The 24,572-nt window shown below is 42.9% G+C and overlaps 1 protein-coding gene across 2 annotated transcripts in view; it reads left to right on the forward strand.

Moving 5' to 3' along the window:
• Positions 1–11,664, forward strand: part of TMEM150C (transmembrane protein 150C) — a 117,295-nt gene extending 105,631 nt beyond the window's left edge. For both annotated transcript variants that reach the window (XM_081583405.1, XM_081583395.1), the window contains exons 6-8: positions 2,577–2,704; positions 5,490–5,667; positions 9,452–11,664. In XM_081583405.1, coding sequence (XP_081439531.1) covers positions 2,577–2,704; positions 5,490–5,667; positions 9,452–9,660 — 515 coding nt within the window. In that variant the 3' untranslated portion in view covers positions 9,661–11,664. The remainder of the gene's footprint in view (positions 1–2,576; positions 2,705–5,489; positions 5,668–9,451) is intronic.
• Positions 11,665–24,572: the final 12,908 nt, after the last annotated feature.

The raw sequence follows: 24,572 nt of genomic DNA on the forward strand, positions 1-24,572 counted from the left end.
GTTGGGTTGCAATTGTGGAAGTTAGGAGTGTTGGGTTGATTCCTGTCTTCAGGAAGGTTTCCGCTTCCTGCTTAATTTCATTATCGGTTCTTGATAAAATGATTTACCATCCAGATTACAAATGAGAAGGCTAGAAATACTGGAGCCAGGGGAATGGTACACGTCCAGAATTCATTGGCGAGAAATGAGTAACAAAGAGTGGCAGTGACTGTGTCCCTGGGGGTTCAGTGGCACCAACTACCTGGATGGCCAACGTGAAGAGCCATTTTGGTGTTTGCCTTAGCAGTGAATCAGAGATTCGGCCAGAGTTCCAGCACCACCCTAGCCCTCCAAACTGAATGACAATCAGAGAGTTCCCAGAGACATTCTCTCCACTAGTCATTTTTAAAAGCACATTTGAAATGTATTTCAAATATATTTTGTTGTACTTGCCTCGGTATTTTGTCATTCAGTTCAGTTCAGTCACTCAGTCATGTCTGACTCCTTGCGACCCCACAGACTGCAGCACACCAGGCTTCCCTGTCCATCACCAACTCCCGGGAGCTGGCTCAAACTCATGTCCATTGAATCAGACAGTGGACAATGAAATCCAACCATTTCATTCTCTGTCATCCCATTCCCCTCCTGCCTTCAACCTTTCCCAGCATCAGGGTCTTTTCAAATGAGTCAGTTCTTCGCATCAGGCGGCCAAAGTATTGGAGTTTCAGCTTCAGCATCAGTCCTTCCAGTGAATATTCAGGACTGATTTCCCTTAGGATTGATTTTGTCATTATGCCCTGACTAATATCCACACACAGGTAACTAGCAAGTGTCTCCCCTGATGCCCTGTGTGGAGATTTCTGGTCTAAATCGAATGGCTTCCTTTTCTGAAGATCACTTTGTGTTGGGGTGCTTGTAGTGAATTTCTCCTCTCCCCACTTCTTCCTATTTCCATCCCCAAAGTAATAGAAATTTTTTCATCTCCTAATGTGGACGGGGGGCCTGGTGGGCTACACAAAAGAGTCGGACACGACTTAGTGACTAAACAACAAGGATAATTGTTGTCACTGTTAATAGACTTCTGAAAATATTGCACTATAGCTCTTAACTGGATCCCTCAAACCATTAGGTTGAAAAACTATTATCAAGCCAAGTATAATCTATTAATCTGATGATGAATCATGGGCTAAATATAAATATACTAAAAGCTAAATCAGAGCCAAACAATTTAAGATTTCATAAATTGTGGTTTATTTCTATTTTGCTTCCAAAATCCAAATATTATCCAAGTTGTATATCACTCTTTCACCAGAGGTACTTTGAAAGTCAATTCGATGAACTAACTTCATAGCTTGAAAGTGTTAAATTTGGCAGACTTGAGAAATGCAAATTTGTGGATGGTTTCTTTATTAATGGCTACTAATATTGGCCAGTAATCAAGGTAGACTTTTAGCAAATAATTACCTACTGAATTGCTGTATGACTAGGATAAGTCCTGAATTCCTAATCATCTTCCCTGCTAAACCTTAATGTCAAAATAAATTGCCTTAGGAACTAGTAACTGCCTTTCCTTATATTAGCTATAACATATTAATTGCAAGTGCTTCTTAAAAATCATTTGTAGACTAGGCTCTCCCAGCTTTTTGTATAAATATGAAAATATCCCTGCAGTAAGCAATTAATAAAAGGAGATTCTTAGATTAATGGCTTGAGTATGGACTAGCCTCAAGGTGACTATTAGAAGTCAGATTTGAAATCTAAGTAACTTCCTTCATTCTCTCTTCAGATTCTCCAATGACAATTTGGTTGAAAAGAGTTGGCTTTTAAAATGAGTAATTAACATCATTTGGAAGAACTGAGCTTTCTTAATATAATCCCAGTACGATTTTTAATACATACCAAACCCCCAGATCTGCTATGTTAAAATACAGATTCCATGACTTTGTTATTGTCAGTGCCCTAATTTGGATGAACTGTTTTTGTCCTTTGACAATGAACACCCACAGGTAGAATCAGAGGGGGGAGGGAGTAAACTAGTAACGAAGAGATTTGTATACTTGCTTTATCTTCCTTCCCATACCCAGGAATGATTTCTGGCACAGGCACCAGCAGGTTTGTCTAGACTGATAACCATGTCTTCTTCCCCATGTTTTCTTGCCTCGTCTGTCCTAACACTGTTCTCAATTAAAGGGTGATTGAATCAGTGAGTTCTCGTGCCATGGGCCAACTCTCTGCATCTAATTGGTTGTGTGCCAAGCCTCTGCAGTGCTCTCCTAAGCCAGTCTGTCCTGCACTGACCTTGTTTTTGAAAACTCTGGGAACAACACTATTACCAGTCTATTATCTTGCATCACCCAAGTAACATGTAACACTGCTGCTTCAATTCCTCTCTGCTTTCCCTGGGTTAGCTAGAATAAAACATCTCAATAATCAGAAACATTGCCTGCAAGTTTTCTTTTAAAAATTGTCATTTCAGAGATTTAAAAATGTAGGATGGCAAGAAGTTTACTTTTGCACATTGTGGCTTTAGAATGCTATTTCCTAGTCTGGCTGTGTGATTTCAATTTTTCAATTATAACATTTTGTTTTATTCCCAGCTCTTGTGGTAGCTGTTCTGCGCTTCATACAACTGAAACCAAAGGTTTTAAATCCGTGGCTGAATATTAGTGGCTTGGTGGCTCTCTGTCTGGCTTCCTTTGGAATGACCTTACTTGGTAATTTTCAGGTACTTCATTTGGCCTTTTTCATCTCCATCTCATGCTTTAGCTATATGATTATCACAGCCAGTGAGGTATAGTCACTATGTGGCTCATAAAATCCTCCATGGACTTTTAAAAACATTCTAACAGTGGTTCCTAATATGCACAGTTTCTCCAGCAGTCAGCCTGTCATTGAGCCTCACCTCAGTCAGTTCAGTCGCTCAATCGTGTCCAGCTCTTTGCAAGCCCATGGACTGCAGCATGCCAGGCTTCCCTTGTCCATACATGGGAAAGTCCTCACTGTATATAGGACATGCAGCGCAGCTACTGGGAAACGCAGCTACTAAAATAGCTGTGTATTTTCTACAAGGGCTTTCAAAGTGCTGTATACTTTTTTCATAACAAATTGTATACTAATCTACCTTTCTAGAAAACTAATAAGACCATTGCCTTTCTATAATTAAACACTGAACATCCTTATTGGATGAAAGCTCGTGTTTCAGATTAGCAGGCGCACATGGGAGTTAGTTTGAAAATACAGAATTTCTTTAGAATACCTGTGACTTGTATAAAGATGTACTAACCCTAACTCTTCTTCCCAGAAATAGAAAAGTGCAAGGTTATTTAGGGACTTTTCCTGGTGGCTCAGGTGGTAAAGAATCTGCCTGCAATGCAGGCGACTTAGGTTTGATCCCTAGAGGAGGGATTCCTGGAGGAGGAAATGGCAGCCCACTCCAGTATTCTTCCCTGGAAAATCCCAGGGACAGAGGTGCCTGGTTGGCTACAGTCCACGGGATCGCAAAGAGGCGAACACGACTGAGTGACTAACACACACACCCAACCAAGGTCATTCAAGTGTGATTTCCCTTGTCAGAACCATCACCCAACTCGTGACTTCATCTTTAAGTCATGGAGACCACTGCACTATCACAGTGGTTGCCTGTTTTCCCTGCCTCCCTCTCCTCCCCAGCATCCTCAGCCTCTGCCAAATACTGCTACTAGAAACCTCCTTCTTGCAATTAAACGCTGATCTTGACACTTCTCCCTTGTCTACTGAGCGAAATCCAAATGGTGTAGGCGTTCCAGACACTCAGCACTCCAGTGAGCGTTTCGTAATGTTCTCACTGAAAATACGGTAGTGGGTTTTCTAAGACTGACTCTTGCCCTGGTAATTCATTAAATTAGGATATCTCATTCCCCCAAACATCCCCTGGTACAGTATTTTTTTACTTAACGGGTCATCTAACAGATAGGCACGCAATCCCACCAATTCCTCTAATTATCCAAGGTCTCATTCCGTATCAACCCTAATAATGAGAACGCTGTATTCTTAGAACCTATTGCCTTGGACAATGAATTATCAGAATATTTGAGAGTTTATCTGTTAAGCTCTCAAATGTTAGGGCACAGAGTGTTTTCTATTGAGATTTTGGTGGGAGTCTTTCTTCCACTTATGCTTCTGTGCTACAAGTGCTGGCATGTTGTAAAATGCTCAATAACTATCATCTCTCTCAACCAAGTCTTGGATGGAAGTTACTGAGTAGACATTTTGTCTTTCACTAAAGTTCCCTAAAGAACCCCATTGATAGGGTTGTTTGATTGAATCAAAAATATTCAAAACCATCAATAATGACACTACATATGAAGAACATTTTCTGGAGTATCTACACATATTACATGGGAAACAAATAACACAGTTGCCTGTTGAGAAACCAGGTGACTAATATAGGAGATAGGAGACAGACTTTTCAACCTGTACTCTTTTCATAATTTTTAAAAATTTGACCCATGTAACTAAATGTACCATCTATTTTTAAAACTAGATTTAAAAAATAAATAAACAGATTATGTACAATATGGAAAGCCAGTTTTCTAGAAGTAAAATGTGATTTGGGGAATCATTATTTAAAATGTTTCAAAAATATGTGTTTTGACCTGTGGGGTGATGGTTCTTTTCAAAGAAGAAAAAATCCTACTGTACTACTGTATATTTTTTAAATCAGTGGGCAATGATTTGAGCAGTTTATATCTCTGACTTCCAACTGAAACAACCCAAATGGGTCTCCTTTAACCTATTAACTGTATGAAGGCTTTGACCAGCAATCTTCAAACACTGTTGCCCTTTTAATGGGTCTCCAGATATGGCAAAACCTCATAAGTGCATTTTTCTTATTATAATGGGGGAGAAAAGGAAATTAGCTGGCAGTCCAATAGTTAGAACTCCACGCTTCCCCTGCAGGGGCCACGGGTTCAACCCCCTTAACAGTGATTGGCCATATTACAGAAACTGGACAGTTCTGTAAGAGAACAACCAGCATTGTTAGTTGTCTAGGCCAATGAAATCTTGACCTGCTTAGAATTGGCCATCGTCAATCAGTAAATACACAGCCAGATTATTCTGGTTTCATTTCTTAATCTAGAGAACGGAGTTTGGGGCTTATGTCTGTAGAAACTTGACATTTCTCTTTTTATGTGTAACTTCCCTGCCTTTTTCTTTTACTTTTCTCCAAAGCTTTTCTGGAAAATAAATTCAAAAAATGAATTACCACTGCCCGTTCATTCATTGGTTCATCTAAGCAAATGTTTTGAGGTTTGAGGGTACTAGTCATCTCCCTTCTTTCCCTCCGAGTTCAAACCAACGGAGAATAGACACAAAGAGCGAGTGGAGATAAAGGATTCTGCTCTTTCTACAATCTGTTAGCCCACTCTTAGGACATCTCTTTACCTATTTCTTTCTCCTTCATGTGTTCCATTGGCCTGTATGTATTTTCTGAATGGGCCTCCACAGGTCATTATCTGTTCATCCCTTAGCTCACAAATGACGAAGAAATCCATAATGTCGGAACTTCCTTGACTTTTGGATTTGGCACGTTGACCTGCTGGATTCAGGCGGCATTGACACTCAAAGTCAACATCAAGAATGAAGGACGGAAGGTGGGAATTCCACGAGTTATCCTCTCAGCGTCTATCACTCTCTGCGTGGTCCTCTGTATCCTTTGAGTGTGAAAAGGTTCTCTGCCAGTAAGATTAAAACACAGATGACTTGTCCTTGTAGAAGGTGAGAACATTGCCATTCTCAGTTGCTTAGGATATACTATCAGATCGTCTCAGAATATTAGACAAAAACGAAAAGTAAAAGTAAAAATCGAAAACTCTCAGACCTACTTTTCATGCCAAAGAGGAGATGGAGAACTAAATATAAAACAAGCGCTGCCTGCTCAGAACTGTTTCAATCTGTAGGAATGGTGTCACGCATTCTCCTGATCACAAACGGCGTAAGGGTTCCTTTGGTGAAATGGATAGAATGCATAACCCAAGAGAGAATTGTGCCTTTTTCCTTCCAGCCTGAAATTTTTTTTTTCATTTGTGACTTTATCGTGGCTCTGTTATTTCATTCAATGTATTAAACTGTAAAAATGAATTTCAAGAGACAAAAATACATTTATAACTTTCAGAAGAAACAAGTAAGCTTTTCTGGAAAAGAAATTCAAGAACCGGATTACCACAGCATGCACTGTTGTCCCAAACAAATAATTTTGAGGTTTTGATTTACTATTTCCCTTCCTCCCTTGGAGTTTGAACCAATGGAGAACAGTCACAAGGAGCCAAATGGGTGCCAAATGGGTGTGAAGACATCAGCCTTTATCCCTAGTAAACTTGGAAAGGAGAATTGTGCAGGCCTCCTATCTCACACCTTAGAATTCAACTTATCCACCCGGTAACAAGCAGAGAAATCAGGGAAAGATGGAGAACAGCACTTCACTCAGTTGAACCCCAAACAGATTGCAGAGGGACTAGTCTAGGGTGGAGCACAGCGACCCCACCTACTATAGCAGAGCCCAGTGGAAGCAGGCCAAATCTGAGCCCACCAATCAGATCAGTCAATCATTCCTAAACGTTCACTCCAATAGGTCCTCTGGAAGCCGCGGAGAAGAAGGGAATAAGGTTCCTAGATGGCAAACTATAAATAACACTATTACAAGTTTTCATGAATAGCCAGTATTTATTGGGCACTTATAATGTGCTAGGCATTTTTCCAAGCAACTTTAAATATGTCTACACTTTTAATCCTCACTAACAAGAATAGTAACAGAGGTTAGTTACCCAAGATCACACATGGAATGTGTCAGTTTGTTTTAAACTCAGGCTCAATTCTTTCACTTGCAGTGGCTTTAAAATATGAAAACATTTAGTGTTCGGAGACATTCTTTAGTTAGTAGAGTATTTAGAGGTGTTTATTTCTTCTTCCTTCCCAAACTGCCAATCATTTTAGGGTTTTCTGAAGTTCTATGGTCACATTAGATAGAGAACATCAAAGGACTTGAAATTCAAGCCAAAAAAGTTGCTTATTACTAGTAATCTGAGTAAACAGGTCAGAATTATTTTATGAGTAAACTGGTCAGACTTCTGCCAGTGTGAGATCTGAAGATGTATCCCTCCTCTATTAAGTAAAAATAATATTGTTTGGCAATAGTTTGAACCCTCAGTCAGAAGAGTATGTGAGGGTTTTGAATTATTTTTAATTTTGAGCTTATACTAAACAATTCTGATCCATGCTATTTCTGAAGACTTGGAACCATTTCTTGGTTCCCTGCTGAATGGATCCAAATCTAGTCAGGAGAGCAAAGTTTAGCTGAGGGAGTTCTCACATATTTTTTTGCTCTCTGAAAATTTCCCAAGATTTTAAGTCTAAGTTCTGAAGGTAGAACTAATTCTAAGGGAACATTTCTGACTTTTCTAAATAACTTTATTTAGCCCTTGACCTCTTAGCCTTTTACTAGAGCATTGGTCCCAAACCTTTTTGGCACCAGGGACATTTCATGGAAGACAGTTTTTCCATGGACTGGGGTGGTGGGGAGAGGCTGATGGTTTCAGGATGTTTCTCATCAGGAGTGCCAAACCTAGATGCTTTGTACAGGCAGTTCACAATAGGGTTCATGCTCTCATGAGAATCTAATGCCTCTGCTGATCTGATAGGAGGTGGAGCTCAGGTGTAATGAGAGCAATGGGGAGCAGCTGTAAACATAGATGAAGCTTTGCTCCCTTGCCCACCACTCACTAGGAGAAGGCAATGGCACCCCACTCCAGTACTCTTGCCTGGAAAATCCCATGGATGGAGGAGCCTGGTAGGCTACAGTCCATGGGGTCGCTAAGAGTTGGACACGACTGAGTGACTTCACTTTCACTTTTCCCTTTCATGCACTGAAAAAGGAAATGGCAACCCACTCCAGTGTTCTTGCCTGGAGAACCCCAGGGATGGCGGAGCCTGGTGGGCTGCCGTCCATGGGGTCGCACAGAGTCGGACACGACTGAAGCGACTTAGCAGCAGCAGCAGCAGCCACCACTCACTTCCTGTGCAGCCTGGTTCCTAACAGGCTATGGACCAGCAGCAGTCCATGACTTGGGGGTTGGGGACCCCTGCAATCAAACATATTGTGAACCTTTCTTCTTCCAAGCTCCTACCTTTATATATACTGAAGTGTGTGTGTGTGTACATATAGGCATATACTTCATATATATTCAGGCATAGACATATCATCTGTTCATTTGGTTTCTTAGTTGCCTATGTTTATTTGGGCACAAGTTTAAATGCAACACCAGGAATGAAACCAGCCTACACAATATTGTCTGAAAGACAATAATAAAAATTAGAGAGAGGAAGGAATGCCACTTAAACATTGTTAGTAGCACTGCAGAGACAAACACAGCTTACCTGGATGTAGTTAGCTATTTGGTATGTACACATTGTTCTATAGTCATTTGCAGTGTGTTTTAAAAATATAACACTATTTTTCTGGCCACCTAATTACTTTGGAATTATAAGTCTTTAGCTAGTCTTAGAGTTTATTAGGTCGCCATGGAGAATAGTGGTCAAATGCATGGGCAAGGAGTCAAGAGTTCTTATGTTTGAACCCCAGTTCCACCAGTTAATAGGTGTATTACCCATTTGGCCTCAATTTCCCTATGTTAAGGGCTTCCCTGATGGCGCAACAGGTGAAGAATCTGCCTGCAATGCAGAAGACACAGGAGACTTGGGTAGGAAATGGCAACCCACTCCAGTATTCTTGCCTGGAAAACTCCATGGACAGAGGAGCCTGGAGGGCTTGTTCATGGGGTCACCAAGAGTTACACACTACTGAGCATGCACGCATGCCCCTGTACTCCGTTTTTAAAAATTAATTATTTTTAACTGAAGGATAATTGCTTTCAACATTGTGTTGGTTTCTGCCATATATCAACATGAATGAGCCATAGGTATACACATGTCCCCTCCCTCTTGAACCTCCCTCACCTCCCACCCCATCCCACCCCCTGGAGATTGTCACAGAGCCCCAGTCTGAGTTACCTGAGTCATACAGCAAATTCCCACTGGCTGTTTCTTTTACATATGGCAGTGTATATGTTTCCATGCTATTCTCTCCATTCGTCCCACCCGCTCCTTCCGCTTCCCCCGCTGTGTCCACAAGTCTGTTCTCCATGTCTGTGTCTCCTCTGCTGCCCTGAAAATAGGTTCATCACCCTGTGCTCCCTATCTTAAACAAACTGATAATAGGATGTGGTGAGGCTCAAGCTAGGTGTTCCATGAAAGCACCTAGAAGCATGTCTGGCACAAAGGAAGGGCTGAATAACGTGACCTTGTATTATTTATGTAGATAGAGTTCAGCTGGCCCTGTCTAGTTCTTTGGCTCTTTTCTGTAACCTGTCTCTGCCCAGAGAAGAGCCCAGCCTTAACGCAGCTGACGGAGGCACTTTCCTTGACCACTTCTCCCCAGACTTCATCCTCATGGCGCAAGGCATCCACATGTACGCCGCCAGGGTCCAGTGGGGCCTGGTCATGTGCTTCCTGTCTTACTTTGGCACCTTTGCTGTGGAGTTCCGGCATTATCGCTACGAGATCGTTTGCTCCGAATACCAGGAGAACTTCCTAAGCTTCTCAGAAAGCCTGTCCGAAGCTTCCGAATATCAAACCGACCAGGTGTAACCCTTCAGCTTTTCCTTGCTGGGGAGGTGGGTGTGGCAGCGAGGGAGGGGGCCAGGACACACCCACAGGACTTGACACATAACCTCGTGACACACCACACACACACACACACACACACACACGCAGAAACACACATTCGTGGCCACATTTGCCAAATGAGCTTTTCAGGGCGAGTTATTTAACAAAAAAGCACAAGCCCTATGTGTCAAAACACACGCTGTTACACTGAAAATATAATGCACGACAGAGCAAGACGCTTGTGCATGAGCACGTCTTTTCCCCTCTCCCAACACCCCCTGTTCTTATCGTCCTCTCCACATACTCCAGCCACCGTGATCACCCTACCTTGGGTAGGGCGGGCCAAATGTAACGTGGGAACAATGCCAACTCCCAAAGTTGCCTTCAGATCCAAAGGGCTTGGAACCAGCTCATGAGGAAATTGTGAATCTGGCTCTTGAATGGACCGAGTATCGTTTACTTGGATAGACACTGTATAGTGAGGTGACCCCTCGTAACCTTGGATGATGTGGGATCAAGGATGGAACTTTCCCAGAGAAACTCCCTTCATCATCATTCAGTGGTTGGCTGACCAGATTCGACGCTATAAGCTGTGAGAGGGAAGTCCACCACATGATTTGGACTTGACCGTGACTGAGAAAATATTTCCCGATGTGAATATTTGCCGGACCAAGGTCTGCCGGGCATGGAGAGATGGGGGCAGCCAGGGTGTGGTTTCGTTTTTGCTTCCATTGTATGCTATGTTTGGTTTTTATTTTCTACTTCATGATTTGCTTTTTTTTTTGTAAGTAACTACCATGGGTCTTTCGAGGTCTCATGGATAAAGAGGATGTAGACCAAATGCAAGAACTGAACTTGTCTGGGGTTCAACCATGGTAAAGCAGGGGGGAAAGGTCACCTACAGGTGTAGGCTCAATTTGCTGCTTTTATGTTTGAAGCTAAGAAAATATTCACAGAAAAGCACAAAGGTAATAAAAAGAACTCCTTCTGGACATTTGTCAAAGATAGGAGTTTTAGAGCATCTTGTTGGAGGTTCAAATAAGAGGAGAGTTTCTCAAACGCACCTATTGCTTAAATTTTGTATTGGGGTGGGAGAGGTTAAGGGCTTTTCATACTCAGAATTTGCCGGAGCCAATTAGAAGGGTACCCTCTCCCCCAAAGCAAACTGGCTCAGCTAGCCCCCTACAACACAGCATGTAGTTTGCACCTGCAAAGAGTTTAGAACTCAAACTGCAGGCCTGGGCTTTATAGAGGCTATGTTTCATAAAAATGAGCAGAATTCTAAATTCAAAATGTCTTGGAGTGGGCCAAGCTGACAGACCCTGTGAGTGCACTTTGTTTCAAGAAATCCCCAAACTCACTTCGCAGGGACTTGAGATTTCAAGGACTATAATGTGAACAATGTTTTTTAATTCAACACAAACTCTGAGCTTCTTGAGGAGGGGGTTCAATGACTTTTCACCTCTGTATTTATCCCCACTTCTTAGCACAGTGCCTGGCACACATTAGGTGCTCAACCAACGTCTGTTGACTAGAATTACTGGTAATTTCGAGTAGGAAAAGGGCGTATCAGAGAAAGACTCAAAGATGAATGAGAGAGAAGATGACCGTTTCCTGCAAGATAGGAATGGAAGGAATCATGAGGTGGGGGAGGGAGAATATCTCTAACAGCCAAGTAAAATGTGAGAAAAAGAGTGTGTTCTCCTATTAGAAAGGCATCTTACTGTAAATAGTCCAAGGTGACATTTGTTATTTTTGAATACTACTTTGGAGATTTTCTTTTCATTTTTATATTTTAAAAATTTTATCAAAGAACAAAGATTTATGAAGTTTTCTTTTACTCTACACAATCCAAGTTAAGTAGCTTTTGGTGATGCACTGTACACTTTTTAAGAGTATATCTAATAGCACATTTTAACAGAATCAAGCAATGACTGACATTATTCATTGAGATCTGATCGCTAAATAAAATTCTTTTATGCAGAATTGTGATTTTTCTTTTTTTTTGCCTCTTCCAAGAACATTTCTTCTCTATTATTGAAGCATAGGTGAACCCAATGAGATATTATGTTGAAAATGAACTTCAGTGGCACACCAATAGCATATTTCTAGCGTGTCTGGCAACACTAACAACCAAGTCTCTGATTCTCTAGACACCAACTGGGTGTCCTACAATTCAGTTCAATTCTGACACTACCCAAAGTTATTGTCAGACTCCGCCAGCTTAAAGGCTCAGTCCCATAAAATTGCCCTCACTTCCGATGCTGGTCACAAGTGTCAGGTCCCCAGATTACCTTCAGTTCAACCTGGTCATAAAATTGGAGGGTTCCCACAACTCCCTTCCCCGCCCTTCAACAGTTTCCTGAGAAGCTCTCAGAACTTGGGAAGACAGTTTACTTTAATTTGCTGGTTTATCATAAAAGATATAGCTTGGGTTTCCCTAGTGGCACTGTGGATAGGAATCCACCTACCAATGCAAGGGCACAGGTTCGATCCCTGGTCCAGGAAGATTCCCCATGCCCCAGTGCCACTAAGCCTGTACGCCACAACTATTGAGCCTGTGTGCTGCAGCTACTGAAGCCTGTGTGCCTAGAGCCTGTGCTCTGCAACACGAGAAGCCACTGCAATGAGAAGCCTGTGCATCACAACTACAGAGGAGATCCCACTCTCCTAGGCACAGCAATGAAGACCCAGTGCTACCAAAGATAAATAAATCAATTTTTTAAAAAAGCTATAGCTTGAAAACAGCCAAGTTGGAGAGATGCATAGGACAAGGAAAGCGAGGGACACAGGGGCATGCCATCCTCCCGGGGTTCAATGTGCTCACCAGCACAGAGCTTCTGAATCTCAACTGCTGAAGAGGGTATAGACCTTCCCCTCCAGCCCCCTCCCCCACCCCTGCGTAGAGGTCCAGCAGGAGATCTAGCCACTTGGTCTTTCTGGTGACCGGCTCCACCCTGAGGCCACCTAGGTGGTGGTTTAGTCGCTAAGTCGTGTCCGATTCTTGCGACCCCATGGACTGTAGCCCACCAGGCTCCTCTGTCCATGGGATTTTCCAGGCAAGAATACTGGAGTGGATTGCCATTTTCTTCTCCAGGGGATCTTCCTGACCCAGGAATCAAACCCAGGTCTCCTGCATTGCAGGCAGATTCTTTACCAAATGAGCTATGAGGGAAGCCCCCACCCATAGTGATCTCATGAGCATAAACTCAAGTGTGATCAAAGGGGCTCATTATGAAAAACAAAAGCTCCCCCTAACAATTGGAAAATTCCAAGAGTTTTAGGAGCTCTTGGCAGGAACCGAAGACAAAGAGCAAATAAAATTTTGTATTAGAGCACACAGACATGTAAAGATCCAGACGACAGAACCTCCTAGGAGTTAAGGACCACAGTGTTCATCCTAAGAGGACAAGACCAGGGAGCCTGCATTTGGAGTGAGCGTTCTTAGAGGAGCTAATGCAGACGACCCAGAGAACACAATAGGAAACACACTACACTATGTTTCTGGTAGTCCAGCTAAGTTTCTTGACAAGTACCCTTCCTCGTTAGGAGCAAAATATTTTAAAAATGTTCAGGTTCAATAGTTTTTGATTTAATGGAGAACTGACAGTGAGGTCAAGTTGTGTTACCTGTGTTATTTATTGGATTTTCTTTGCACATGGTATGGAAAAGCAAAACTTGCATATCCTGAAATTTGCAATTTGCTAGTTATCATGGAGACTGGTACATCACTGCTTATTTTTGTCCTTAGGCAGTGTGTCAGGATGGATTAGGTTTTTGCCTTCCCAAAATAAAACTAACAAAACTAAAGTTTATTTCTCGTAGTAGGTGTCTATCCTGGATGAGCAAGGAGGCTCTGCTCATCATTCTGACTCAGATGCTGGCTGATAGAGGCTTCATCTTTTCTTTTCCCCTGGCCACATCACGGACCATGTGGGATCTTAGTTTCTCGACCAGGGATTGAACTCAAGCCCTCCTGCTGTGGAATCATGGAGCCCTAACCACTGGACTACCAGGGAACGTCTAAGTCTTCATCTTAACACTGCTTCCATAGTTGCTGACAGCCAAGAAGATGTGGGAGACTGCTCACTGGTCTTAAAATCGCTATGAAGGGACAAAGATCACTTGGCTTACATTTCACTGGTGAGAGCAAATCACCAGAGCCAAGGGTGGCTCTCTGGCCATGTGCCCTAAGTGGGAGAAGCCTTTGTGAACAACCTTGTGACTTACTCCCCAAGATTCATATTTAGGTTTTTTAGGGGGGTTGGAGGTGGGATGTTATTGTTTACTTTTATTGAAATCGAATTGACTCACATTAAGTTTTAAAGGCTTTTTGAGTTATTGTCCTTTTTTTGAAATGGGAGTTCCAAAGAACTGTTAAAGAACTCATCATCAGAGACTTTCCTGGTGGTCTAGTGGCTAAGTCTCCACGCTCCCAACGCAGAGGGCCCAGGTTTGATCCCTGGTCAGGGAACTAGATCCCACATGCTGCCACTAAGAGTTTGCATGCCACAACTAAAGATCCCACATGCCACAACAAAGATGGAAGATCTTGCATGCCACAACTAAGACCCAGTGCAGCCAAAAAAAAAAAAGAACTCATCATCTTACAGAAATGGAGGAAGGAGGTGAACTGTGGGGTTGGGTTAAACACCTAATTACAAGTGTGAAGAACCATCTAAACAGCAGCTAAATGACAGAAATGCAATTCCACCATGCCTAAGGACTCTCAGCCACATTTACAATGTGTCATGTCCTCCAAAATACTGGCAAGTTTGGAGACAGAGAATTCCACATATGAAACAAGTTGATTTTCACATGGTATGGAAAAGCAAAACTTGCATATCCTGAAATTTGCAATTTGCTAGTTATCGTGGAGATGATAACTAGTTCTCTATCTATTCAGATTCTCTATTAACATTCCTCAAAGTGAGGGTTCCAAGAAACAGCAAACATCCAAATCTGAAGCGCAAGGAAGGGAAGGTGAGTGAGAAGGTTAGGTCTGTCACTGGAAAAGCAAAGATCTTTTCATTAGCATGAATATTCTTTTATTTCTCCTATCTTAAAAAGTTAACAGGGACTTCCTTGGTGGTCCAGTGGTTAAGAATCCACCTGCCAATGCAGGGAATATGCGTTCAATCCCTGGTCCAGGAAGATCCCACATGCTGCAGAGCAACTGAGCCCATGCGCCACAACTACGGAGCCTATGTGCCTTAGAGCCATGCTCTGCAACAAGAGAAGCCACCACAATGGGAAGCCTGTGCACCGAAACTAGAGGAGCCCCTGATGGCTGCAACTAGAGAAAGCCCCCGGGCAGCAATGAAGACCCTGTTCAGTCATAAATAAATAAGCAAATTTTAAAGCAAATCAAAGAAGCAACAAAAAGTCCATATTTGCTGTTCCCAGCCCCTTTCCCACTTCTTTTTTTAATTTATTGAAATACAGTTGACTTATAATGTTGTTATTTTCTGCTGCAAAGTGACTCAGTTATCCACATTTTTTTCATATTCTTTTCCATTATGGTTTATCACAGGATACTGAATATAGTTCCCTGTGCTACAGTAGGACCAATTCTTTGCTGAACCCACTCCAGTCATGCTGTTGCTTGTACCACTTCATTGGACCTGCTTTCCTCAAGTTCTCCTTGTCATGTTGTAGACACAGTTCGTTCTTCTAATATTTTACCTCGCTTCACAACTGATCACCTGCCTGCTTAAACACTTTCTTCATGTGGCTTCCAGAACATCACACTCTTAGTCTCCTTCCTGCTCCTGTCCACTCCTCAGTCTCCTTTCCTGGGCCGCCTTCTCCCAGACATCCTAACGTCGGATGACCATCCTAACACTGGTTCCGTGGCTCAGGCCTTGAACTGTTCCTTCTCATCTATACTCCTGCTCTTGGTGACTTCATCCAGTCTTCTAGTTTGAACTGTTACCATAGACTCACCTCTCCCAGCTTCTCCAGCCCAGACCTTTATCCTAAATGCCAGGCCTATATATTCAACTACTTTTGTGCCATCTCCCCTCAAGGGCACCTCAAGTTTAACAGTTCTGATCTGATCCCTTTAAAGTCATTCCTTCAGGCATGTTCCCGTATAAGTTGAAGACAAATCATCTTTGAGTTGCCAGACTGAAACCTTGAAGTCATTCTTATCTCTTCCTTCTCTCATACCCACATCTGTCAGCAAATTCACTCTGCTTTATCTTCAAATTATAGTCGAGTTTATCCCCTGCTACCATCTGGTCAACACCACTTCCATCTCTCCTGGACTTTTATAATAGCCTACAAAAACTAGTTTCTCTGCCTTTTCATTTGCTCCTTTCAGACTGTCCTCAACACAGCAGTCAAAATGATCTTAGATCATCACACTCCACTTAAAATCCTCCAACGGCTTCTCTTGTACTTAGACTAAAAGCCCAATTCACTGAAATGCCCTACAAAGGCCAATAGGACCTGCCTCTTCACCTTTAAAAAAAAAAAAAAATGATTTGGCTGCAAGCCAGGTCTTAGTTGCAGCACCTGAGATATTTATTGCCACATGAGGGATTAGTTATGGTGTGTGGAATCCAGTTCCCTGACCGGGGATGGAACCCAGGCCCCCTGCATGGGGAGCATTAAGTCTTAACTGCTAGCCCACCAGGGAAGTCCTTGCCTCTCTACTTTTCATTCTCTCTGATCCAGTCCCTCTAACTTCATGTGTTCCCCTAAGAGCCAGGCATGCTCTGACCTCAGGACCTTTGCACTTGTTAAAACCTCTGACTTGACAATCTTCCCCCAGATATTTAAAACTCTCACCTTCTTCACCTCCTCAAGTGTTACTTTCTCACTGAGGCCTCTCTGGCCTCTAAAATTCACCCCCTTCAAGTCCATTCCAGCACTGTCAGTCTTTTCAGCTTTATTTTGCTCCACAGCATTTTTTAAAAAACATGGTCCTGTAATTATGAAAATGTTTAACATGTATAACACTAACACATTTTACTTATTTTATTATCGCATCCTCTCTACCCCTAAAAGGCAAGCCCCATGAGGGCAGGGATTTTTGTCTGCCACATACCTGATTCCTAGAACAGTGCCTGGCACATAGTTAAGTGCTTAGCAAATATTTTTTAAATAAATGGCTGTTAGCGACAACCCTGCCCCCTCTTTTAGTTTTCATTTTTTTTTTTTTTTTTAATATTTAGTCTTGTAAATATGAGCTACTCAGTGTTCAAGACACTTAGGAAACAATGGTAACAGGGTCAGATTTCAGAGGATGAAATTGTTCCTCCACTTCTCATAGCAAACAGCTTTCCTGTGTCTTAAGGAGGAAATTCTAGATTATAAAAAGGGTTACTTCTTATGATGTTTGCATCAAGTAGGACACATTAAATATCCAGGTTCTAATTAGGACCTGAAGTAATCTTCATGCAAGTTCTGTGTCAGAACCTGATTTTCTCTCATGGAGCTTCAAAAATAAAATCATTATTTTTGGATAACTGGGTACTCACCTGAGGAAAATTGCATCTATTTCATGGCTTTAAGACAGGAAGCCGAGACAAGCCTGCAGGTCATACTCAGATTTTTTTTTTTAATTCTTAATTTTTTTTATCCCCACCCCCCCGGCAACCGCACACACCGTTTGGCATGTGGGATTTTAATTCCCTTGACCAGGGATTGAACCCAAACCCCCTACACTGGAAGCATGGAGTCTTAACTACTGGACCACCAGGGACTCCCATACTCAGATTTTTTTAATTTAGCTCGTCAAAAACTCTCCTTACAGATACTGTTTGGGTCAAGATAAAGCAAAGGGTATAAGTTAGAACTAAGAGATTTATTTAACAGTCAACACCTAACACCTCTAGATGTCTGTAAACCAAGTCTAGATTTGTAGTCAAGGGTCATTCAGAGCGGCTGCAGGAAAAGTGCTTTGATTAAACACAGGAACCACGTGGAACCAGGGATTAGAAGCACTCTAGAGAATTCCCCAGCAGTCTGCTTAGAGCTCCAAACTTCTACTGCAGGGGGTCCAGTTTCCATCCCTGGTCAAGGAGCTAAAATCCCACAAGTCACAGGGTGCAACAAAAAAAAATAAAAATAAATTTTTGTCTTTAATTTAAAATTTTAAAAAAAAGAAGTACTCCAGAGACTACCCACTGATTTGCTTCTCAAATAGCCCTGGAGGCGCTTTCTCAAAATACAGCAGACTTCCACATACTGTCTATTAGTATTATCATCACTTGCCCCTGGAAAGCTTTAAACCCTACCCTTTTCTAGTATGAAATCTGAGAGCACGATGCCTATTATTACTGGGTGTCTATTTCCATCTCATTGCATTGTATTCTGTAGGTAACAATGCACTCCTGGAATTTCAAGCACAGGCTGTTAGGAATGGAAAGAACAAATTTGTGAGGCGATGTGAAAAAGACAGTGGGTGTGATTTGTTACTCCAGGAGGGTGAAGTGTTAGTTGCTCAGTTGTGTCCAACTCTTTGTGGCCCCACAAGACTTTTCTGTCCATGGGATTCTCCAGGCAAGAATATTGGAATGGGTTGCCATTCCCTTCTTCAGGGGATCTTCCCGACCCAGGGATCAAACCCCGGTCTCTTGCATTGCAGGCAGATTATTTACCATCTGAGTCACCAGGAAAGCTCCAGGAGGGTGAAGGGAAAGGAAAAATCAAAGATATTCTGAGGTTTCAAGCCTGGATGATTGGGGAGGTGGGGACACTGCGAAAATGGAGGAAGACAAGAGAGGCCGATTTTTGGAGGAAAAGGGAGCCTGTGAGACAATCCTGCTGGTCAGGCCCTCTCCCCAACCCGCCCCCTCAACCCCCTACACTTTTGAACATGGGCCCTTTAAATCCATCTGCACTGAAAGGGACAAGTCGTCTGTCCACTGCTTGATACCGTATGACTCACTTGGTGACTTTCCAGTTACTGTGGCTGCCTAGCAAATTACCACAAAATGTAGTGGCACAAAAACAACTGTGTATTATGCTCACAGATTCTGGGGTCAGGAATTCAGACAGGGCACAGCAGGGACAGCTCATTTCTGCTCCATGAGGTCTGAGGTCTCAGCTGGAAGCCTTGAGGGCTGAAGGCTCAAAGCCTCTGAAGGCTGGTTTATTCATATGTCTGCAGATTGAGGCTGGCTGTCAGCTTGGGGCCTTTTTTTGAAAATATTTACTTGGCTGCACTGGGTCTTAGTTTATTTATTAATATTTATTTATTTATTTGGGCTCCCCTGGTGGCTCAGAAGGTAAAGAATCTGCTTGCAATGTGGGAGACCCAGCTTCGATCCCTGGGTCGGGAAGATCCCCTGGAGAAGGGAATGGCAACCCACTCCAGTATTCTTGCCTAGAGAATCGACAGAGGAGCCTGGCAGGCTATAGTCCACGGGGTCACAAAGAGTGACTAACACTTTCACTTTCATTTATTTATCTGACATGAAGGATCTTTAGTTGTGGCCTGTGAATTCTTAGTTGCAGCATATGGGATCTAGTTCCCTGAACAGGAATTGAACCCAGGTCCCCTGTATTAAGAGCTTGGAGTCTTAGCCACTGTATCACCAGGGCAGTCCAGCTTGGGGAGACTTTCCTTTCCCCAGGGGCCTCTCCACCTGGACTAATTTGGGCTCTCACAGCATGGTAGCTGGTTCCCCAAGCAAAGTGTCCAAACCCTAGCTCCTGCAAAAAGTCTATAGAAGCTGTATCCTTTTCACAGTCTAGCCTGGAAAGTCCAAGTGTCACCTCTGTGGGCCTCTTTCAGTTGGAGTTGTCATAAGCTCCCATCAAGACTCAAGGGGAAGGAACAAAGGTCTCCAGCTTCTTGGTGGGAGGAGTGTGAATGTCATATTGTTGAAGGGCATGGTGGGGTGACAGCAGTGGAAACGGAGGAGTAAGGGAAGGCTTCCTGGAGCAACAGTGTGTCTGACGCCAGACCAGAAGGTTGTGTGTTTAAATCACATTGGGGTCAAAGTGTTATTTTTGGTATGACAGTATGGGGCTTCCATGGTGGTTTAGATGGTAAAGAATCTGCCTGCAATGTGGGAAGACCCAGATTCGATCCCTGGGTCAGGAAGATACCCCAGAGAAGGGCATGGCAACCCACTCCAGTATTCTTGCCTGGAGAATCCCATGGAGAGAGGAGCCTAGCGGGCTACAGTCCATGAGGTCGCAGAGAGTCAGACATGACTGAGCAACTAACACACAAGGAACCTCAAAAGTCCTTCCCTTCAGGGGACTTCCCTGGTGGTCCAGTGGCTAAGATTCCAAGCATGCAGTGCAGGGGTCCCAGGTTCGATGCCTCCTCAGAGATCTAGCTCCCTCATGCTGCAACTAAGAATTCACGTGCCTCAACTAAGAACTCACATGCCACAACTAAGACCCAGTGCAGCCAAATAAACACATTAATTAATTACAAAACAAGTCCTTCCCTCCAAGGAAGCACAGACTGGCAAAACCTGTCAGAATCAACTTTTTCAAAATCCTGGAAAGTAAGTAAAACCTTGCAGCAGCAGCCTAGAGGGAAAGTCTTAAGGCAAAAACAGCTGAATCTCAGTAAAAACAGAGAGCGTGGTGGTGTTTTAACTCCATTTGGTCCCAGCCGTGCTCCCAGGCTCAAGGGTGGCCTTGACAGTAACAGCCTGTATTTCTGGTACAGGTAAGAGCAGAAAAATGGACCCCATTTGTTGAGAATTATGGCTGTTCACTTTGAGCTGTGTGTTAGTTCAAGCAGCAGTTAAAAAAAAAAACCAGCATAGGCTGCTTGTTGAAGTTCATTTTTTCACAGTCTGGATGCTGGCAAGTCCAAGATCAAGGTTCTGGCCAATTCAGTTTTCGGTGAGGGTTCTCTGGGGTCTCTTCCTTCTCTTGTAAGGACATAAATTCCATTGGATTAGGGCCCCACTGTGTGTGTGTGTGTGTGTGTGTGTGTGTCTCGCTCAGTTGTGTCTGACTCTTTTCAACTCCATGGACTGCATTGGATTAGGGCCCCGCTGTGTGTGTGTGTCTGTGTGTCTGTGTGTGTGTGTGTGTCGCTCAGTTGTGTCTGACTCTTTTCAACTCCATGGACTGTAACCCACCAGACTCCTGTCTATGGGATACTCCAGGCAAGAATACTGGAGTGGATAGCCATTCCCTTCTCCAGAGGATTTTCCTGACCCAGGGATTGAACCAGGGTCTCCTGCATTGCAGGCAGATTCTTTACTAACCGAGCCACCCTGATGACTTGATCTAAACCTTCGGTTTCAGTTCAGTTCAGCCGCTCAGTCGTGTCCGACTCTTTGCAATCCCATGGACTGCAGCATGCCAGGCCTCCCTGTCCATCGCCAACTCCCAGATTTTACTCAGACTCATGTCCATTGAGTCGGTGATGCCATCCAACCATCTCATCCTCTGTCGTCCCCTTCTCCTCCTGCCTTCAATCTTTTCCAGCATCAGGGTCTTTTCAAACGAGTCAGTTCTTCACATCAGGTGGCCAAAGTATTGGAATTTCAGCTTCAGCATCAGTCCTTCCAATGAATATCCAGGACTGACTTCCTTTAGGATGGACTGGTTGGATCTCCTTGCAGTCCAAGGGACTCTCAAGAGCCTTCTCCAGTACAGCAGTTCAAAAGCATCAATTCTTCAGCGCTCAGCTTTCTTTAGAGTCCAACTCTCAAATCCATACATGACTACTGGAAAAACCACAGCTTTGACTAGATGGACCTTTGTTGGCAAAGTAATGTCTCTGCTTTTTAATATGCTGTGTAGGTTGGTCATAACTTTTCTTCCAAGGAGCAAGCGTCTTTTAATTTCATGGCTGCAGTCAATTACCTCCTAAAGTTCCCATCTCCAAAGACAGTCACAATGAAAGTCAGGACTTTAACATATAAATCTGAGAGGGGCTGGTGGGGGGATTTTGGTGGAGGGCCTAGAAACACAGTTCGGTCTGTAACAACCGTCTGGTGGCTCCTTGCGAAACTGGCTCAAAGCATTCGCCTTTATCTTGCCTAACTAAGAATTCCACCAGTGTTGAGGCAGCTACCCTACCCAAGGGCAATTGTTAAAAATGTACCTGCTGGTGCAGTGGATAGGAATCTGCCTTCCAATTCAGGGAACACAGTTTCAATCCCTGGTCTGGGAAGATTCCACATGCCTTGGAGCAATTAGGCCCCTGTGCCACAACTACTCGGAGAAGGCAATGGCACCCCACTCCAGTACTCTTGCCTGGAAAGTCCCATGGACGGAGGAGCCTGGTAGGCTACAGTCCATGGGGTCGCTAAGAGTCGGACACGACTGAGCGACTTCACTTTCACTTTTCCCTTTCATGCACTGGAGAAAGAAATGGCAACCCACTCCAGTGTTCTTGCCTGGAGAATCCCAGGGACGGCAGAGCCTGGTGAGCTGCCGTCTGTGGGGCCGCACAGAGTCGGACACGACTGAAGCAACTTAGCATAGCATAGCCACAACTACTGAGCCCAAGTGCTGCAACTACTGAGGCCCTTGTGCCTAGAGCCCGTGCTCTGCAACAAGAGAAGACACTGCAATGAGAAGCCCATACACTGCAACAAAGAGTAGCCCCAGCTTGCCACGACTAGAGAAAGTCCACACTAAAACCAACGAAGACACAGTGCAGCCAAAAATAAATAACAGATTAAAAAAAAAAATTTAAAGTCAGTGGATTAGGCACAGCTACCCGGAGCACTGCAGAACAACTGGGACTAATGACAGACTGGCTAAACAGCTTGACAGGAAAGAGTGGAGAATGAGATACTTTGGCAAATAAGGGCTTTGAAAAGTTCTGACATGTTCCTGGTGTTGTGGGTTGAACTGTGTCTCCCCAAAATCATCTATTCAAGTCCTAATCCCCAACAGCTCAGAATGTGACCTTATTTAGAAACAGAATTGTTGCAGATGCGATCAGTTAGGATGAGGTCATGCTGGAGTAGGGTCGGCCCCGAATCCAATCTACTGGTGTGCCTGCAAGACAGTCTGTGAAGACGCAGACACACAGGGAGAAAGCCACTGGAGATGGAGACGGAGAGCAGAGTGACGCCTCTGCACACCAAGTAACGCTGAGCATCGGCAGCTGTCAGAAGCGAGAGACCAGGGGCAGACTGTCCTTTGGTGCCTCCAGAAGGAACCAACTCTGCCGACACCTTCAGTTCAGAGTTTTGGCATCCAGAACTGTGAGAGAATAAACTGTTTCTTTAAGCCATCCAATCTGTGGTTCTTTGCAGCCATAGGAAACTAATACAATATTGTTGTTGTTTAGTTGCTAAGTTGTGTCTGACTCTTTTGCAACCCCATGGACTGTAGCCCACCAACAGGATTTCCCAGGCAAGAATACTGGAGTGGGTTACCATTTCCTTCTCCAGGGGGTCTTCCCAACCCAGGGATCGAACCCATGGCTCCTGCCACATCCTCTGCATTGCAGGCAGATTCTTTACCACTGAGCCATTAAAAGAAAATATATTTGTTGTTTGTAACTCCTTTTTTTTCTCATACCTGGTTTAAAAGACAACTGCATAAAGAAATGATTATAAATCTATGTTCATGGGCACACAATAAAGATGTAATTTGTGACAACAATATAAGCAGAGGGATGGCAGAGAATGGAGTTATATATGAGCAGAGTTTTATATTTATTAAAATTAACGTAGTGCTAATTAGAAATGGATTGTTGTAAGATGTTAATTATAACCACCCAGAGAAATCACTAGGAAAATACAATAACTCAAGAACATAATGTAAAAGAAACAACAAGGGAATTAAAATGGCATACTAGAAAATACTTATTTAACACAAAGGAAGGCAATAATGGAGGACTGAGGAACAAAAAAGATACACGAAATACAGAAATGAATTTTGAAGTATATAATGCAGTATTGTTGACCATAATCACAATGTTATGTGTCAGGTCTCCAGAACTTATTCACCTTCTTATTACAAGTTTGTACCCAATAGAAAAATGACAGAAGAAAGTCCTTACCATTAATTACATGAAATGTGGAGAACTGAACATCAATCAAAAAGCAGAGACTGGCAGAATGGATTTTTAAAATATAACCCACTATACACTATCTACACAAAACACATTTCCGATGCAAAGGTAAAAACAGATTGAAAATAAAAGGATGGAAAAAGACATGCCATGTAAACAGTAACCAAAACAGGACTGGAGTGGCTATACTAACATCAGGTAAAATAGAGGTTAGGACAAAAACTGTTACAAGAGACAAAGAAGTTCACCCGTTATAATGAAGGGCCAATCTAGCAAGAAGATTATAAACATATATAGACCTAAAACAGAGCACCAAAGTAAATGAAGCAAAAACAGACAATGAAAGGAAGAAATGGTTCAACAATAATAGATGGAGAATTGAATACTCCACATTCAACAGTAGAAAAAACAAGTAGAAGGCTCAATACTACACACCAATTAGACCTAGTGAACATCCACAGGGCACTCACGCCACCCAACGATGGCAGAAAACAACATTCTCCTTCAGGGCACAGAGAACATTCTCCTGGATAGACCATATGTCAGGCCACAAAATAAATCTCAATAAATTTTAAAAGATCAAAATCATACAAAGTTCTCCAAGTATAATGGAATGAAATAAGACATCAGTAACAGAAGGAAATTTAGAAAATTCACAAGTATGTGGAAATTCAACAACACACTCTTAAACGACCAATAAGTCAAAGAAGAAATCACAAGGGAAACTAGAAAATACTTCGAGATAAATGAAAATGAAAACACAAGATACCAAAACCTATAGGATGCAGTGAAAGCAGTATTCAGAGGGAAATTCACAGCTATAAATGACTACATTTTCAGAAAAAAGAAAGATCTCAAAGCAGTAACCTAACTGTCCACCTTAAGGAACTAGAAAAAGAAGAGCAAACTAAATACAAGCAGAAGAAAG

This window comes from Giraffa tippelskirchi, chromosome 1 (genome assembly GCF_054371585.1).
Source record: "Giraffa tippelskirchi isolate mGirTip1 chromosome 1, T2T-mGirTip1v1.2.pri, whole genome shotgun sequence".
Classification (NCBI taxonomy): Eukaryota; Metazoa; Chordata; class Mammalia; order Artiodactyla; family Giraffidae; genus Giraffa; species Giraffa tippelskirchi.